Raw genomic sequence first — 19,698 nt, forward strand, 5'->3', positions numbered from 1 at the left:
CTTTTTTTCTGCATGCAACATTTTGTTCTTTACAGCTTTTACTATTTCTCTGGCTCCAGGAGGAATGTTTTCATTATCTCAGATTTTTCTGGGCTGACCATTCAGGTTTTTGGTCCACCTTCATTTGCTAATTTCTCCTCTGTTTCTTAGCTGAGGAGAATTAACTGCCAATAAACCAATATTTTGGTTTTTCTGTGATTCTTTAACTGAACTTTTCTTGTTCTGTAATCTGTATCTTCAGCTGTCTGTGGCAAACAGTATTAAAGTGATTAAATGTATTCACAAGTACCATAGCTTCTTCAGGCATTTAAAATTACTGTGTAAGGAAAGGTAGATGTAATACTTTTGTAACGGGTTAAGTTTTGTAAAAATGTAATAACTTGGTTTTATTCAGAATTTTAGTAAAATTGTTTCACTTGAGAAAATTGCTTGGAGTGTTTTATCTCTGCACATATTTTATACAGCATTTTAGTGCACCTGGGGGGGCTGAACACCAAAGACAGCAAGGTACTAAACCAGCTGTATAGCTATAAACCAAAAGAAATTGCATCTAAAATGCTCAGAGAAATAATTTGCTGTATAATTTCTGTGTGCATATCCACCATCTCTTTGAGATCTCTAAGAGAGGAATTATCCTGCTCTTTTCCTTGACAGATGTTGGAATTGAAGGCTAAGAGAACCTGGGCAAAGAGGGGAATCAAGTAAGAATTAAATCCTCCTCTTGTGGTACATATAGGAAAACAAAAATAAATAAAAGTTTAAAATAAAAAGAGATGGGGTGTTCTACATAGACTCAAATAAATACATAAAGAACCCTTTGTTCTCTATGGAAGCCATGTGCCTTCAAAAAGAAAAAAAAGGGCAGTTAAAGAAAGGGTACATCTTATTCAATTTCAAACATTACACCTTTGAATCAATGGAGGATAATGCAAAAATATTTCTGAAACAGACAATGCTGTTTGCAAGAGATATCTGTGGACACCACTATTTATCCCTGAGTAATGGAAAAAAATGATATGTGTCTCTTGTTGTGCAATTTCAATGCATTTTTCTCCTCCTAGAATAACTTTGACTTCCTAGCCCTGGCTTTGGCCACGTGAATTTATTTCAAATTCTTTCATGATAATGCTTTTCTTTGATATGTTTGCCTTTGTTCTGTATCTGAGTACCAGCAAGGCCTGTTCTCTTGATGGAAAAGACAAAAAAGTATTCTTTTTGCAGCATCTGAACCATTTCTGCAACCTTCTCTATGTAGTCTTTGTAAATGAACTGCTACCTTTAAGAATAAATCTAATGTGGATGTATAGGCTTTCAGATGGTATGGAGAGCATCTGTCTGAAAACTTACTCTCATTTATGTAGGTTTGGAAAGGATTTTCTCAGTTGTTTCCTGTAAGCAGAGATGTTCAAAATATCTTATCCTTGATATTGTTATTTAGCATCAAACACCTCATACCAAATAAAACCAGGATGTATTTTTGGTAACTGAGGAACAGCAGGTCCTGAAGGGTTTTAAATAGATGACATATGATACCAAGAATAGCCCAGTGCAACTTAGACAACCTGAGAAACTATTCAAAGAGCAAACCAAAATGGAGGGCACTTCTATACTCCATTCTTTCACTAACATTTACTTTGCCATTTTTGCTTTGTTTTGCTTCAAGCTTTTAATTAAGATTTCCTTGGCTTTGCTAACCCATTTCTATATTGTTAAAGGCAACAGAAAAGAAGCTGCCAGGATAGCAGAAGAGATCTATGGAATAGTCCCAGGTAAAGTAAAAATATGGACTCTAACATTTAAATGTTTATTTGTCACATTTTTGTAACTCAAGGATTTAAATCGGCAAGTTGCCATGAAATGAGGGATTTTTTGCTAAATGCAGGGGTAAATGTTTTAACCTGAAGTGCTTCCCATTTCTGGGGTCTCTGCAGTGTCAGTATGTGTTGGCATGGTTTAGGTGTGCAAAATATGAGACTCCAACAATTACCCAGCTAGAATGAGGATGACATTTGGCCAATGCACTATATATGATAAATAAAAATACTGCTCTCAGTACAAGGTGTTCTTTATCAGTGGTTACAGATTGTTTTACTAAACATCCAGTTTTACTGCCAGAGAATATTTAGGGAAAATTTTAGCACATTGATTTTCTGAAAGGAGATGCTAGGAGGATATAACTCATAACTTTATGAATCCAAGCAAAGAAGCCTTGTTTTGTTAAATCAGATGATAAAAATGAATGCAGCTAAAATTGTTCTGAAAAATACACTGCACAAGAATATGTTGTATTTCATAGGTTACTTAGCAGGTCACGGTTTTGTTTTTTTCAAGTGATTTTATTCCTTCAGATCACTGCCATAATAATGAATAGGCGTGTGATTGCATTCCTGTTAATTCCACTAATTAAAATGACACGGTATTTTCAATTTACTGCTAATGAGGGCTTATTTTCCTAGCTGCAGATTCTGATCAGCATTGTGACATCACACATTTCTGTGTGACTCATTTGCTGGGCACTTGCTTTGTGATTGTGCCATCATGAACAGGCACAGGAATGGCATCAGAACACAGATGGTGTTCTTTGGGATGGGCACCCAAAGCAGGGAGACTAACATCTGGCCAACAGAAATACTGCAGCCAAGCATTTTTGACAAAGCCTTTATGAAGCCTGTATATATACAGGCATGTTTTGGTTATTAATTTATTTTTTATTCTCTAGAATATAATTCCAGTCATTTGTTACTGTCATTTTTTCCCAAGCACCTTTATGCAATCACAGTCTGACATATGGTGAGCAGCAGTTTTTCCTTCAAGCTTTTCCTTCAGGTTCTTATTGAGGTGCCTTGAAATTCAGCGGGCTGTAACATATTTTTATCTGCAAGTTGCCATTTGCAGAAAGTCATTAAGGATAATCTTACAAAATGTAAGATCATGTGATGTTGTTGCTGGGGCACTATATCATATTACAGCCAGAGCTTCACAACCTTTTCTCTTTGCAGTGAAGTAGCACAGCAGCAGCAGCAGCAGGGCTGCATAATTTATCTGTAGGCATTTGAAAAGAGCACTTTCAGTCATGTCACTCCCAGCTGAGCAGGGGAGAAGTGCTCCATATGGGAACTATATTTGCCACACGTTTCAGGGAGGTAGGATGTGGTGGGAGTGTGCAGAGTGAGGGTTGTCCTGAGGCTGTGTGTGCACACACATGCATTGGAAATGCCCTGGAAATGCATGTGAGAACATGCACTGCACGAGCTATACTCTGCATTAAAGGTTAAATAAGGCCCTGGAGCTCTGCTTGAGTAACTCCTGAATCCTCCTGCTGTATGAGGGCTCTGGGCTTTGTCACTTGCAATGTTTTCTGGCTTTCTGAGCCGAGCTTGCCTGTTTTAGTCACCAGCATGATGAGAGGTGTGGGGTATTTGGGAGGGTTTCAGGAAGGCTTTTCTTGGTTCCTGTTTCCATCATTTTGACTGATGTGCCATTCAGAGCCTTGCCACATATTGTGCCACTGGTCTTTCCATGCCAGTTTCCTGCCTTAGGAGCCCAGGAATCGCTCTGTAAATAAATCGAAACAGAAGTAATTACTACAGTTAAAACTGTAACTCCATTAGCTGAAGAGCATCCTGGTCCTTGGGTAACAAAAGGAGACTCCTTTGGCCAAGAGTAAAACCTCTGCTGTGTCCTTGGCCTCAAGCCCCCATGGATGTGTCCATGCCTCTCATTGATTTCTCCCTGCCTTGGGTAGCATATGAAATGGAGATAAATCACCCTTTCCATTCTCTCTGGTGTGCTGCATAGCTGAAAAAATTAAACAGGACAAGGGTTTCAGATACAGTGCCCATGGGCTTGCTGTACAACAGAGCATGAATGCAAACACTGGTTTTGCTTCTGTCCTGTGGCACTGGAAATGCAGCTGGCCTTTGGAGAAACACTTACTACACACTGTGACACAGGATGGTTATGAATTTTAATATAGGACAAGTAAATTTGCTCTCTATTTGAGTGGCAAGGATTTAACCTGAGCTGAATGTCTATGCCTGTAGGTAGCAGCTAGGCTAAATAATTATTTTTCTTGGCATAAATAGATTAGGATAAGAAAAAGGGCAAGCAAGCCTACGTGAAGGAGTCTGAACAGTTCAGCATCTCAAAATAATTAAAGAAGAAAAGTAAAGCCCTCAGGAAGAATTTGTTTTTCCATGTATTTTCTGAAATATTTCAGTGAAGAGAATGATTAAACCTGTTACATGGTAGTCTGAGAGGGAGGATGTTATTTATGAAATTGTCAGTTCAGGAAATAAAACTGCCAAGGACATGCCAGAATTCATTTGATGGACAAGTCAACCCTGCTATGAGGCTCTTAACAAAGTGTCAGAGAAGCTGGGATGCAATTTGTGACGAGAGCTCCCAAGGAAAGGTGGAGGCTGATATGGTTTTGAGTAGGAGAATTGCAGGGTTCTGAAGACTCCACATGAGACCCAGCAGCATTAAATTCGTGATCTTTGCTGAAACATGTTTTTAGCTGTTCTTTTAAAAGTTCTGCCAAGAAGCTTTTGTTTAGATTTCTTAGTGAGCAGCCAGCTTTCTCAGGATTGCTGATCGCTCAGCTCTCTGCTGAAATTAATTCATCAAACAGTTTCACCACTAAGCCCACACTGATTTCAGTCCTGATCTGCATTTACATGTGGCTGTGCTTCCCCTGTGCTCCCAAGATGTGCTTTTGCTGCATCCCTGAACTAGCTCCGTGCATTTGCTGTTTCAGGCAGCTGGGCAGACCGGTCCCCTCTCCACGATGCTGCCTTCCAGGGACGCCTCCTCTCTCTGAAAACCTTGATTGCACAGGTAAAGGCCCACAGGGAAAGGAAAGGCTGGGAAGCAAGGTGGTTTCACATGAATTGCATTTATGGGCTGGTGAGCTGGTAATAGACTGCAACAGGGCATAAGAAATATGGTTGTATGAATAATATATCAGCACAAACACCTCTGGGCATGTTTCAGTTTGCTCAGTTAAGAAGCTGGGGACAAGCCTGGGACAAAGACTATCACAGCTTGCAGCTTGCTATATAATAAAAAATGATCCTTGTGCTCTTTCTCAATGATGAACCATGCAACTAGGCTTGAGAATAAGGACAACAAATATATAAATGTAGTCTATTAGAAAAAAAACAAAAAGTAACAGGCATGCCTTATAAAAGGCATCTTGCCTTTCATAGTCAGCCTGAAACCCTCTGCTCCAAAAGGAACTGAGAGTTCAGGCAAAAGGAAGAGAGGAGGAGAGAATACATGAGAGGGAAAAGAAGCTGGATATGAAAAGAGGTTATGGTTCTTTGTGCTCTGCCCATCATCTTCCTTCCCACCTTTGCTTAAACTCAGTGTCCCCATCTAGCACAAATAGTTACTGTCCCCCTCTCCTTCTTGCCCCCAAGGCAACTGTAGGGAAATCAATTCCCTGAATGTAAAGCTTTTGACTTGGCTATCAGTCTTTTTATAGGCAAGGTAAATAATTATTACCAGAAACCAGATCTCTAATGGACAACATCCTCAAAGAGTGGAGCTGCCAGTGGGAAAACCTCCTCTTCAGACACCTCTTGAGGCATTTAGCTGCAGCTAAATAAAAGATGCTATTTACAGACAGCATTTTCCCTCCCATTTTCTGATCCCTCTTTCCTTCACCTGCTGACATAAAGTGATTTTTATGGAAAAGGAAGTAATGTAGGTTAGAGAAAAAAAGAAATAGGCTTTACTCATTTAGGGATTTGATGGTTTTCTGACCCCTCATATCTATTTATGCTGACCTTACACCACTTGCTTTGTGGAGCACCTGGTGTTGTGGCTGTTCACCAGATGTCCTGGTTATGCACTGTTCATGGCTGTACACTGAGGAGGCACCCAATGGTGTGGTTATATAATTTAGTTAATCCACTGTTTCTCCTTTTCCTAAAGACATTTAATTTTGGGAATAAAAGATGAAGGTCCTTGCTGACGAAAACAGATCAAGGCAGCAATGTCTGTAGAGCCTGAATTGGAGCTGAGTCACCACAGATTGATAAATGCAGGGATGAAATTGTTCATGGAGCAGCATAATCATTGCTCATTGCTTCTAATATACCAACCTGAAATGAAGTATGGGACTGTACTTGAGTGTCTGGGACACTCAGAAGTCTCTACTGCAGCACCACAGCTTTCAAGAAAGCCTCTGAGGCTCTGGGAATGCCTGGACACAGGGAGGTGATGTAGTGCTGCAGTTTTCAAATGGCTCAAGGACTCAATAACACCTGTTCCAATGCCTGAAACAAGAGTTTGATTCTTCACGTACATTGAAAACAAGGTTTATCATGAGTGATGGTTGGCAAACAGCCATTGTAAGATCTACAACTAATTCTTCATTTTGTAATAGAAGGAATTGTTGTTTTTCCCAAGATATCAATGCTTATTCTGTCACTTGATATGATTGAGTTTTATTTGTTAAAAATATATATACATGTATATATGAATAATCATTGACAATAAGTCTCCTTATTAGGAGTCTCTAGAATAAATAAATCTTGAAGGAATATGCTGATCACAAAGTATGAAACCACCACACAATTAGAAAATGGAATAATCTCTATTTTTTCAAGGTTTTGTTTATTTCCCTAGCACCATTGTAATGCATGAGAAATTTTACCAACAACTTTTACATTAATAATATTTTCACATGACTGAAAAAGATTGTTTTCCTATCATGTGATGCTTAGCCTGAAGTGTTTACAGTGGTGTTAATGCTCATGGTGTCAGGACTGCTGCCTTTTTTGCTGTGTGAGGTTGCTCCCAGGTACTCCTTTCTGCCCATTGCATTGGGGACTGTGTACCAAAAGTGCATTGCTGCCATCTTGTGAGCTGCCCTGACTATAGCACGTCAGGCAGGCACCAGCTGTGCTTCAAAACATGATATCAAGCAGAAAATGGAGCTGCTGCCAGGCCTGTTCTCACACATGGCTGTAAAATTCTAATTACCAGGAGATTTAGTTGCAGTCAGAGGAAAGCACGTGTGACAACTGCTTTTCTCTTTGTGAATATGTCTGGTTTGTCTTTGTGCAGGAATAGATACGGCAACTGCTAATTAGGGAAACACCTGAAACAAGGCATTCAGCAGAGATCAACAGGAAATCAACAGAGATTTGTAAACCACTGTTCTTTCTTCCAATGTAAAACATTTCCTGGATGGTCAGATAGGAGGAACTGATTTGTGGGTGGGATTTGACTCATCTCTCTTGTAGGTTTACCAGGTACTCATTACCTCTGAGTGAAGCACCCTTGGGTACCCCATGTAGTGAATGAAAGAACTTTCAGGATACAATTTGTCTGCCCTACTGGAAACAGCTGCTTTAGCACAGGATGAATTACAGCATCAGGAATCCTGTTTCTCCCCACTGAAGGAGCTGCCAGCTCCAGCTGAGCTGCAGATACCTGTGTCAGAAGTGTGAAAAACACCAATCACTTGTTTTTAAAATTGTAAAAAGTTTAATGATAATAAAATGGCTATAAAAATAGCAACATAATTAGAGTAATAATAATTTGGACAATTTGGATTAGAACAATATGAGACAATAGAAACAAAGAGTTACAGATAAGTCCAGGTACCTTTTTCTGGGCAGCACGAGCACGAAAAGGACACAGGTTAACAGAGGATTAACCCTTAAAAGCAATAGCCTGTTGCACATTCATACACCTCTATATGATGCATAATTTCCATTCAAACACAGGATTCTGTCTGGTCAGTGTCAACTTCTTCCTCTTAATCCTAATGGTGTCATCCTGGCTGTGCGAGGTGGGAAGAAGTTAATTTCTTCTGATAATGGAGCAATAAATTCTTTTTCTCTGAAAGATTTAGGTGTCCTGTGGCTGCTATCTTGGTGCGAGTCCTTTCTTTAAAAAAAGTATCTTACATAGCATAGTTTCTATTTTAACATTTTGTTATAACCTAAAACTATATTTAACATACTACTTAAGAGAATTAATATAGCATAACTTTCTAACACAACACATATAATATTCATTTTAATATTTGCAAAAAGCCAATCATAAAAATACACCTTTTTCAAAAGAAGCATCCTCATTCAGGGAGGTGAATCCCTCCAGCTGTAGCTCCTGGTGCAGGACTAAATAGGGAAGGAAATGACAGCCATATAAATTAAAGAAATGTGAAGCATTTCCTGCAATTGACAGTGCATCATAAAGAGCTAGAAACAGAAGGCATAGCTTGTGATTGCTCCCTCTTTAACCCCATATCCAGCTGTGGTGTGTGGGGACAAGAAATCACTGAACAGCACCAATGTGACCTGAGCCCTTTCCCTGGCACTCAGCAGTGCCATGTCTGTCCCTGCCATGGGCCCCCAGCAGCCCTGCAGGAGCTGGGCAGGGCAGGGCAGGGCTGGCCCCTCACTCCCTGCTCCCTTTGCAGGGTTTCAACGTGAACCTGCTCACCACAGACCGTGTGTCAGCTCTCCACGAGGCCTGCCTGGGTGGGCACGTGGCCTGTGCCAAGGTGCTGCTGGAAAATGGCGCCCAGGTAAGTCCTGGGGATGACTTTGGGACAGGGCACCTGGGAATGGAGGCTCCCCGCATCAGTGGGGAGGTTGGATGTGCTGTCCAGGTGGCAGGGCCAAGATGCAGGTGGACATCTCAGATAGAAATGTGGAAAAACATAACAGTGTTCTGTTTCCCTGGGTGATTTGTCCATAACAGTGTTCTGTTTCCCTGGGTGATAGATTTGTCTCCCCCTTGTGTCATCCCTTTATTCTCTTTTGTTTTCCCTTTGTGTGTGAAACATGGTCACGGTTCATGGAAAACGAATGAAAGATGCTAAGTGAAATAACCTTGAAGAAAGTAACTCACACCTTTGCCCTCCCCCTCCCCCCTCAGCAGTGATCACTGGAATTACACCTGGTTTTCTATGGGAAGGTTTGGGAGTCTCATGTAAGTAAAAACAGATGTGCTTGAAGAAATGAAACATTTTATCTGCTAATAAAATAACAATTCCTACAGCTGGACCTAAGGTAGAGTACATGTTCCCAACAAAGATTAAGGAATGTGTGAAATATATAAGGATATTTTTATGTCAGCTGGGTTTTCAAGTACAATTTATAAGGCAAGAAACCAAGCAGCCCAAAATAGTCAAGAGATCTCCAGTGCTTCCAGCAGTTCCAGCCACATCTGCCTGATGACACTGGGAGGAGTGAGGGTGGTGGAAATTTTACAAATTGACACGTGCTTGCATTATCCATTGCTCCTCTCCAGTGTGCCACAGAGTTAAAGACACACAGATTTGCTTCATAAATTGGCCCTGAGGGCTTGCTACATGGTTAAACACAGCATAAACAGGGGTATGATGTGATTCCTGGGATGCCTTCTGCAAGGCCAGGAGCTGGACTCCATGATCCAATGGGTCCCTTCCAAATCAGTGTATTCTGTGATTCTGTGATCTACAGCTCTGCTGTCCCAATGGAGAATGGCAATAGTGGTTCTTGCCAGGTCTTCAGATCAGAAGTTGGGGAAGAAAATTTCTGTCTTGCATAGACACACATGCATATAAACTCCTTCAAGCTCCTTTTCTGTTTGGGATTATGTTTTTATGAAAATTTCTTCTGCTGGAAGCGTGTTCTCAGATGAAAATATTAAACAGAAAGTGAATGTTTTCATTTAAAAAGCAAAGCCATTTTCATTTCAGGGTGTTCCACCTTGAGGCTGGTGCGAACGAAAAAATCTTGAAGATACTCAGCTGCTTCACATTAAAAAAAAGAGAAATAATAAAATTGCATTTTTTAGCAGTTCCAGCAGGAGCATTCAGAGCAAGGAGGTTTTCTGCCTTATGGCACTAACTATCTGGGAAAGAGGGCAGACATGAAAGGAGAATGCTCTGTATGTTATGTCACAACATATAACTCAGAAAGCTGTAAATAAATTAATTCCTGCAATTAAACAAGGCAAGTCTCACTCTGGTGCAGTTCTATGGTGCACAGAAAGCATGTTGCACGGGCATTCCTGTTAGACAGGAAGATCCTGAGTGTGTTGTCCCACACAGGTGAATGCAGCCACCATCGACGGGGTGACTCCGCTGTTCAACGCCTGCTGCAGCGGCAGCGCAGCCTGTGTCAGCATGCTGCTGGAATTCGGGGCCAAGGCACAGCTGGGGAGCCACCTGCCCTCACCCATCCACGAAGCAGCCAAGAGAGGTGAGAGAGGTGATGTTCTGGGTGTGAGGGGTGTGAGCAAGCCAACAATAACTACGTGACAAATGCGCCTTTTGTCGTTCACTAGGCGTTTAAAAAAGAATTCATTCTATATCAGTAGAGATAAACAGGTTTGACTTTTCACAGCTCTTGTGCCTCACAGTTGTACCTGGGTGTGTTCTGCTCTGCAGCAATTCAGTGACAGCTCTTCCCTCCACAGGTCACAGGGAGTGCATGGAGACGCTCCTGGCCCATGGGGTTGACATTGACCAAGAAGACCCACAGCATGGGAGCCCTCTCTACATGGCCTGCACCTACCTGAGAACAGAATGTGTCAAGAAGCTGCTGGAGCTAGGTACACCTGGAAAAGGGGCTGGGGGAGAGCTATGGTGGTGTGAGACAATGCTGCTGGCCTCTCTGAGCTGCCTCTTTACTTAAAACATCATGGGTCACTTCCACAAGAGTTGTTGGGAGCCTGACTCTGTCAGACTCATTTGAGGCCATTAAAAATTTCCTGTGTTGTGATAAAGAAATTATGATTTCATAAGTGAAAAGCATTCTTAATTATAGACACCTCCCCGAGGCTATCTGAATGTGAAAACAGAATCCTTTTAGTTTTCTAGAATGATAACAGGAAGAACAGAAAATGCTGACTGATATTACTGACCAAAATCAACTCTTGCTTAACATAGCAGTTTATCAGAACCATTAACTTCACCTCCTCCTCAGTGGATGATGAGAGCAGCAGTAAAGCTGCTTGGAAGAATAATCACTGCAGGTCTAGGCACAGGCCATGAACTAGCACAAATTTTTGCTGTCAGTGTGCATTAGCTGATTTACACCTGCTCAAAGTGTGGCTCTGCTGTGCCCAGCCAGCCTGGGACAAGCATTTTGCTTGCTGTGCTCCCAGACCTGTTACAATGAGATACCTAAAGGTTTCGGGGGCAATTCAATTAACATAATCCACATTAGATTTTATGCCATTAAAGAACACATGGTAGGCCTTGAACACATTTTGGGTTGAAGGTCAGGCAGCTCAATCCTGAGCACTGCAGGCAGGGTTTGGTGGCCCAGAGCACTCTGCAGAGCCAGTGTGACCTGCTGAGCTTTGCACAGCTGCTGTTGAGATCCTGTGTGCCATCCATCCCTTCATCTATTGAGGCTCCTGGTGGAAACCAGCCCGTGTGGTGCAGGTTCAGACAGTCCCTGCTGCCCACCAGCTCTCACCAGGAGCTTTGTTCACCCCAGGAGCCAACGTGAACGTGGGGAAGCGACTGGACACCCCCCTGCACGCGGCAGCGAGGAAATCCAGCGTGGAGATCGTTATCTTGTTGATAGACTATGGTGCTGACCCAAAATGCAGAAATGCTGACCTCAAATGTGCCCTGGATCTTGCCACACCCCACAGCAAAGTGGAGCAGGCGCTTCTGCTTCAGGAAGGTAACGGTTTCCTTTCTTCTCCTTTTTTTTAATAAAGCAGTATTTGTATACTTTACCTAAGTATATTTTCTTAATTGCTTTTATAAGTAATGCTCTACATACATTCTCTTACCTTTTCTGCTGCCTTCAAGCCTCCAACTCATGACACAGAAATCTGTTTTGTTGCTAGATCTGCCACCTGGTGCTATGGTTTTTGCAGGTAAATCAGTCAGTTTTTCTGTGCTTCTTTTCCTATCTACTGAAGGAAAATCATACATATTTACCTCGTGGGGCTCCTGGTGTTAAAAACTGCCATGAAAATTTATTAACAGATAACATTTTGGTACCATCATAAAGTGTTCAGCCTTGCTCCATGACTCAATGGGTGAGTGTGTCCTTGGCTGCCAGGAGAAAGCAGAGCTCTGTGCCAGGTGACTCCTCAGCTTCACAGCTCTTCCATGTGGCTTATGGGGCTGCAATCCCAGAACAGACCAATGGATATTTTCAGTTTAGTTGAAGAAAGAGCACAGACAATTTTTCTCTGGGAAACTTAGAGAAAAAAATTAAAACCATTATTTTTCTTCTTGTAACTGTTCTCCAAAGTGCACAATTCATAGTTCACCAATAGTGTGAGAAGTTTTTACTTTGAGACAAATCAAGTCTCACCTTAGCGAGTCACATTATAAAAAGCCCACTACCTTCATTAAATTATCTCCTAATTCAGCTTCTAAAACCCAGAGTCTTTTCTTCTATCCCTAACTCAACAACTCAACTCATCAGATCAGCACTTTGCTGTTTACCTCCAGGCTTCCTGTAACTAATTGTCCTTCCATTTTACTGGAAGAAACCTCTGAGCAAAAACAAATCAGGATCCTCTTGTGCTGTTTTCACCTGCACAACATTTGGCAGAACTTGATGCATCCAAGAGCAACATCCCTGTGCTCTGGGTTTGCTGAATTAGCTCCCTCCTCCTCTAATCTCTCTTTTCCAGCTCACTGGTGCCCTCTTAGCTGGTCTGTGTCCCCTGAGGCCCTTCTGACTCGGAGGGTGAGTGGTGCTCCCCCATGCAGGGCCTCCCACCTTCCTGAGCCTGCTCACAGCCCACCAGGGACCAGAGCATGATGTGCACAAAAAGCCCAATTACAAAAGCTCTTGCATGGTAAATTAATAAATGTCACTGTTGAACACAGGCTTTGTCCCGACCCTCTGAGCACAGGTGAGCTTTATGGAAGAAACAAAACATTGGCTTAATATCCTCCTGTCCTGTTCTCTTTCTCCATGACTTTTCATGCAGAGCTTTAATTTGTCATGTCTAAAATCTTCTGGCAGGAATTTTGCTTGAATGCTTCTCACCTTGTGTGACTTCTGTCCCCACACCTGAGCTGCCCAGAGCTCAGTGGCAGACTGTGGCAGCAAAGGCAGTGCTGCCAAGTGTCCTGCTACCATTGCCCTGTGTGAATCAGAGTTGGCGTACATAAATATCTTAATATTAATAATTTTCTCTTCCTGAACTTTCTTTTTGATTTCCACCCTCAGCTTGTCAGCCTCTTCTCCCTTACAGTCAGAAAGGCTCTAAAGGCATTTCAGTTCCTGCTGACTCTGATTTCAGGCATGAATTTTCCTCAGTTTCCTCACCTTTGGTCCCACTTTCAGATATTTGGCTGTGCTTAACATGCAACTATTCTTTTCCCCTGCTTCTGTGTTTTCTGAGGTCCTTCTGAAATAAGTACCCCAGGCTAAAGAGTTTCTCTACCCCTAACTTCTTCAATGAAGTTACTTAGATGGGTCCCTTTAATTTCTCCTCTCACTAGCTATTAAATGATGTGAAATATAAATTGTGTCTGTTTTCATAAGTGCTTTAGAAGATGGTAGTTTCTTTCATCACTTCCAGTGACAGTAGTACAAATGTTCTTTTTTATATATTCCATATTTTTCTATTAATTTCTTCTCGGAGGGGATATTATCAGCCTGTTTAAGCTCCTAAATTTTCCCATGGTAAAAGCACAGATTATGAAGCTTACTGTGAGATATAAGCACAGGCCTTTAAGCCCGCATCTCTACCTGTTACTTATCAAACTCTGCAGTGATTGTTACTGTTTGGACACAAACTGGAGTGGAAGGGCAAGAGAGGTCTCTCACAAAGACTGAGCACCCCTGGGCAGGTATAAAGGGGGCACCTGGAGCAGCTGTGGCAGGAGGAAAGTGAAGGGAGGCAGGGACACATTCACTAGCAGGGTGCATTTTCCTGTGCAAGCTTGTAGCTGCAGAAGCAATAGAGCCTCATATCCAGTGGGTTTGTGCCTGGTATGCCCCTCAGCTGATCCGTGGTGGGGACAGCTCCCGGTCACCCTGCAGGGAAAACCCTGGGCAGCTCCACTGTGGGCAGCACTGTGCCAGCCAGTGCCCAGGATGAGTCCTCTGACAGCTTTCCAAGCACTCAACCTCTGATGTGTAACAGGAGTTCTCACATGCAGAAAGGAAAGGGCAAAAACACTCCCTGACCTCAGCCAGTCATTATGTAGTGCTTGGTCTGAGTTGCAAATCTTGCTGGTGTTTGTTGCTTTGACTCATACAGGTGGTGGGTTTGAGGTGCTTATTCTTGATTTTACCTCTCCCCCAGGTCCTGCCAGCCTGGCCCAGCTGTGCAGGTTGAGCATCAGAAGGCGCCTGGGCCGGTCGTGCCTCTGCTCAGTCCCCAAGCTGCACCTGCCTGAGCCACTGCAGAACTTCCTCCTGCATCGATAGCTCTGACTGCCTTGGACTGGGAAAGAAAGAGGAACAAGTGCTTGTTTACTCCAAGTTTATATATCAAAGGAAAAAAAAATCAAAGGCATCATTTACTGTCTTCTGTGGCTACCAAACATTGGCTGCTATGTGACAGTGGAAATTGGAAACACCTTCTCACAGGCAGTGAATGGTATCATGGATACAGGTCCCTCAATCTGTTGCCACATGGACTCACACCAGCCTGAGAAGTTCTGGTACATAATCAGCTCACTTGGCACGTGTTTGTAAGTGCAAATGCACACGTCCACTCACCCACTTACACAGAGATTTCCCCTGCATTTGGGGCTATATTTATTTGTGAAATATCTGTGCAGCTTCTCCCCTTTGTCTATCCAATCTCAATGTCAAAATCAAGGCAGTGAATATTTTTCTTCCATTATTATGTGAAAATGAAAGCTTTCAATGACGAACATCAGATGTATACAATATATTGCACATCTTTTATCAGCTTTGATTTTGCATCCTTTCATCTCCTTCCTATTGTCTACTGAAGCCCTATCAATTTCCAGCAGTGTCTGGCTGTCCAGCCACTGTCCATCCCTGAGCCCTGAGCCCAGCTATTCCCTATGCTAACACACCTTGTCCTTGGAGGTACAAGTGACGTTATGAAAGCAAGTGCAGGGGTTTAGAGTAAACCCACAAACTGTGTGAGAGTCTTAAAAAACCCTTTCATCTCTTCCAGAAAAAAATCCTTCCAAAATTATGTCACCTGAGATCTGGCTGTATACATTACATCAACATTTTTTCATAGCTTAATTCCATGGCAGAATGGCAAATGTTTTTATAGGCATAGTAGGTAATATTTCAAAGTCCATCCTTTGCAAGGTGTAAAAAAAAGCAAAGGAAAGAGTGCTGTTTTTTTTTTTTTTTTTGGCTTTGTATGATTAGACATTTCTCAAGCTAAGTAAGTCCAGAGACTGTGGAGCTGGAGAGAAGCAGGGCCACTAAAGAGGATTGTGCAGCACCCTAATGTTGTTCTTGAATTTTCCTCACCAGGAGCAGTTTGCAGGCTTGTCTGAAGCTTTAATTACTTCCCTAGAAGAAAAGATTTTTAGAGTGTTATGATTGTTTATTGTGGTATTAGTTTAAATAATGTGAGGATTAGTAGCTTGGAAACAGCAGGACTGAAACATGCACCTCTTTGAGCTGAGAAATGTCGTGTGCAGTGACACTTGCAGTGCCACTGTACACCACATAGAAAGGTTTTTTTAATTTTTCCTGGGGAGGTTCTTCTGGGGGACAAAACATTTCTTCAGAACCAAGTTTTGGTAAACTTCTGCCATGAGACAGGCAATGGTGTTTCACTAGTTGTAGTAAAATGGGAAGCAGAATTAAAAGGACTTTGTCTCCATTTTGCTCAACTTCCAGGTCCAAGAGGCTGCAGACACATTTTCAGGCTGTGAAATGCACTGGCTTCTTTATGAGTGAGGCATACTGGCACCAATTTTCACTGCCCATACATGTTAAGTCAGAGGGAATTTTCCTCCTGGAGTCTGGATACAGGACTGGCTTCCAGCAGCATTCAGGCTCCTGCCCCTGCTCCAGCAGCAGCAGCAGCAGCCTCTGGTTCAATGCTAATAATCCCTTAATGTCACTATGACAGTCTCTCTGAGACAAAGGTCTAATGTTTCCCATACTTCTTTATGATTAATTCAGCACAAGTAAGATAAATTGAGCTCTCAGCAGCTCATGAGACTGGATCTTCAACGTTACAGCTAAAAATGGATGCAGTTTTCAGCCTGTGTTTGCACATATTGAATGTTATCTGATGGCAAGAGCTATAGCCCATAAAGTTGTCAGTGACTTCACTGACCTTGTATGGTATAATACATCATGAATCTCAGAGATTTGAACAATAAATTCTCAAGAGCCTTTGAAAATCAAATACTATCAAGAAAGAAATGTCTATATTAATCTGATGGCAGCAGATCCCTCTCAGTTCTATCTTCACTGCAAATTCACCTGCTCTGCTAATAAAGTGGCAGTGAGAGTACTATTTGCTCTCTAGACAGAGAGACAGAGCCTCAGCTGTGTGAGCTCAGACTTGCACTGCAATCAGGGACTAAGGCAATTTATGGCATCCATTTCAAAAGGTGTAATGCTGAATTGATTTCCTTCTGTGATCATCAATGAAAGTAGTATTTCACTTGCATAGAATTTTAAATTGAAAAAATGTGTATCCCCATTAAGAAAATGCAAAGTCTGCTCAGCCTCTCAGAAAGTTTTGTCTCAAGAACAGGAGAAGGTGCCCTATATTTATTCCTGATATTAGCTTCCCATCAAAAAGTCACCTTACCTTTCCTTCTTCCTGGACACTTACTTCTCTCCGAAAGTCTGCGTTTCAAAGAGTCTGATAGCTTAAATAAATTTGAAGAGAAGTTCAGAAGTCCTGAGATTAATAAATTTGATTAGAAAATTTACCTTGCTGTTACCTCAAATTATGAAGTTACCCATTTAATTCTCATTGGCTGTGCTTTGTGTTATAACAATGCATGGGAATACTGAGGAAATAGCTGGAGGAAGTATTTAAATTTTTTTTTCAAAAATGCCATTTCATGTGAGAATAAGGAAAGATTGGGACAATTTTCTATGAGGCTACTGAGTCTTGGAGATTCTTCAAAATGAGCTTGAAAAGCACCTGACAGCTGTTTTTTCTGAAGGTAGTAGAAGGGAAACTAATCTCACACGGTCTCTTTTCTTTAAAACAAGTGGTGTCTTCTCTGTCATTCTGTGATCATTGACTGAAATGAGTAGTTTGGGTAAGGTATGGTTTGTCTGGGGATACAGACAATTTTATGTGCTGGAATCACACTGCTGTACAGAGCTCTCTCAGTCTCTTGCCCAAAACCTGGCTCCACAGCTTTCCCTGCAGCTTGAGATTAATTTTTCCCTGCAAGCTTTCTGGACAATGGGGCACGTCCTCGGGGACAACAGTGAGTATAAATAGGCTGACACTTTTTGGGAGGGCTTAATAAACAATATTTCTTAAGGTAGCTAGCAAAAGAAGTTTCATTCTGATTTGGCTCCAAAAAGATTTCTGCTTTGATCTCCTGACCAGCCTGTTGGGTTCAAGGTGACCTCTGTTCCTACAGGACAGCTCTGCTATTGGCATTTAGCCATCCTCCATCCTCTCTAGGACTCAGCTTTTCCCAGCAGATCTCCCAGTCCCCGAATTTCTGTCTGTCCAGTTGAATCTGTCATTCAGAGAGTGAAATTAAAAAGTGTAGGGAAATGCTAGACTGTTGAAACTTGTTATACTGTAGGAACTGAAATTCCCCTCATCTGCCTCGAGGTGCCAACACCCCACCTTCCCAGGCAGAAGCAGGCTGTGAGGGAGGCTGTCTGTCTGTCTGTCCACCTGTGTGCTCTCTCCTTTGGTGATGGGCTGTGCTGCTTTGGGCAGTGGGATAGGAGGATCATCTCCTTTTGGGTCTGTCTTCCCCCAGGGAACTTGAGCCTGGCCAACATCCTCCTCAAGGATTTCTTCCCTCCAACACGTCAGAAATAAATGTTGTGTTTGCCCTGCAGTCCCCTCAGTGCCTCTCCCTGCCCTGCACTCACTGCCAGCTCTGCAGGACAGAGACACAGGCTGGGGCTGCCCAGCACCTTCTGTGCCAGGCCTGACCTTCCCCTGCAGCACAACCCTGCTGCTGGCATCCAACACCCCTCCAGGCTTTACTGGATTGAAAATACTGGTGGTGTGTCCAGTATGGCATTAGGGCAAGTCTGATAAGAACAAAAATTAAATACATTCACTGACTGAAAATCTGAGCTGAAAAATCTGTCTGACCTGTATCCTAGGGTGATGGTTCCTGATGCCTTTGTGTAATTTTTTTATCAGAAATTACCATTTCCCACATGCCAATTGCTCCTCACTGTGTTTTTTTTTTTTTATGTTCTGCATAAGATGTATAATATATTATTGTCAAATACATATTATTCCACACAGAACTTCTATGTAATTTGATTTTTATTTCTTGAAAATGTCTTTATTTTTAAATTTTATACTATTTATAGAAACTCACAATGGACATTGCAAGCAAAGGAAAAACTATGTCAGGTTTAAAATTGAAAAATCTTCAATAAAGGGTATCAGGAGTTGCAGAATAAAGCATAATCTGCATATTCACTTGAGAACAACATTTGGAAGGGGAGAGACAGATGAATCAGCAGAGCATGTCATACCTGCAGGGCTGTGACCTCATTGCCATCATGGAGATGTGGTGGGATGGCTCCTGTGACTGGAATGTTAGAATGGAAGGACACAGGATCTTTGTGAAGGGCAGGCAGAAGATGAGGAGGAGCAGGAGCCTCCCTCTCTGTCAGTGACCAGCTGGAGTGCAGGGATCTCTGCCTGGGTGTGGATGAGGAGCTGACTGAGGTCCTTGGGGTCAGGATTAAAGGGAGGGTAGGGACATTATTGTGGGGCCTGTTCAGGCCAGCTGGCCAGGAAGGCTGAATGGATGAGATCCTTATAAACAGGCTCACACTCACAAGCCCTGCTCCTCATAGGGAATTCCTGCTATCCCAATGTTTGCTGGATGGACACAACAGTGGGGCACAGGCAAGGCCCCAGGAAGCTCCTGGAATGCATTAATAATAACTATAATAATAACTATGATAACTTCCTTCTCCAAGTGGCAGAGGTGCCAGTGAGGAGAGCTGCTCTGCTGAACTTTGTTCTCCCCAATAAGGAAACACCAGGGGGAAAGTGAAGCTCAGGGGAAGCCTTGGCTGCCATAACCATGGAATGGTGGAGTCCTTAGGGCACCTGGAAATGCTGGAGGCCAGGCTGGATGGAGCTTTGAGTAATCTGCTCTAATGGAAGATGTCTCTGCCTATGGCAGGGACTTTGGAACTAGAGGATCTTTAAGGTCTCTTGCAACCCAAACCATTCTCAGTTCTGTGAATTTTGCAGCATCCTGCTATATTTTTAGCTGTCTGTTACCAGGGACTTGCTAGTAGGATACTCTTGTGGTGAATGGTTCATTTTTTTCTAAGTCTACCTGCTGGCTATAGAGGCTAACATGCCCTAACATAATAGAAATTAGACAAAATGGGAAGGGAAGGAGATGTAGAGATTTCCAGAGAAAACTTGTTCTAACTTTTTTATTTCTCCTAGGATTGTGAGTGAAATGTGCAAGTTTTTGTCTTAGGGAGAGAAGAATTAAAGACTCCACAGACTTACTAATTTTATGTTGCCCATATAATTCTCCAGCTTCACAAACATGATTCCAAATTATCTTCTTTGTGTTTTGGTTTTTTTTTTTTTTTTTTTGGTGGG

At 42.3% G+C, this 19,698-nt stretch overlaps 1 protein-coding gene across 2 annotated transcripts; it reads left to right on the top strand.

Annotated features, from left to right (window-relative positions):
- The first annotated feature begins 1,544 nt into the window (after positions 1 to 1,544).
- ASB11 (ankyrin repeat and SOCS box containing 11) lies at positions 1,545 to 18,365 on the top strand. 2 transcript variants are annotated; one of them, XM_005491777.3, is made up of 7 exons: positions 1,545 to 1,769; positions 4,760 to 4,839; positions 8,441 to 8,548; positions 10,061 to 10,211; positions 10,429 to 10,563; positions 11,457 to 11,648; positions 14,248 to 18,365. In XM_005491777.3, the coding sequence occupies exons 1-7, from the start codon at positions 1,592 to 1,594 to the stop codon at positions 14,370 to 14,372; spliced, it is 969 nt and encodes a 322-aa protein (XP_005491834.2). In that variant the 5' UTR covers positions 1,545 to 1,591; the 3' UTR covers positions 14,373 to 18,365. The 2 variants fall into 2 exon arrangements, with proteins under 2 accessions (XP_005491834.2, XP_074390776.1); XM_074534675.1 differs by lacking the exon at positions 1,545 to 1,769 and adding an exon at positions 1,791 to 3,143.
- The last annotated feature ends 1,333 nt before the right edge of the window (positions 18,366 to 19,698 follow it).

The sequence above is a fragment of the Zonotrichia albicollis genome, chromosome 2 (genome assembly GCF_047830755.1).
Source record: "Zonotrichia albicollis isolate bZonAlb1 chromosome 2, bZonAlb1.hap1, whole genome shotgun sequence".
NCBI lineage: Eukaryota > Metazoa > Chordata > Aves > Passeriformes > Passerellidae > Zonotrichia > Zonotrichia albicollis.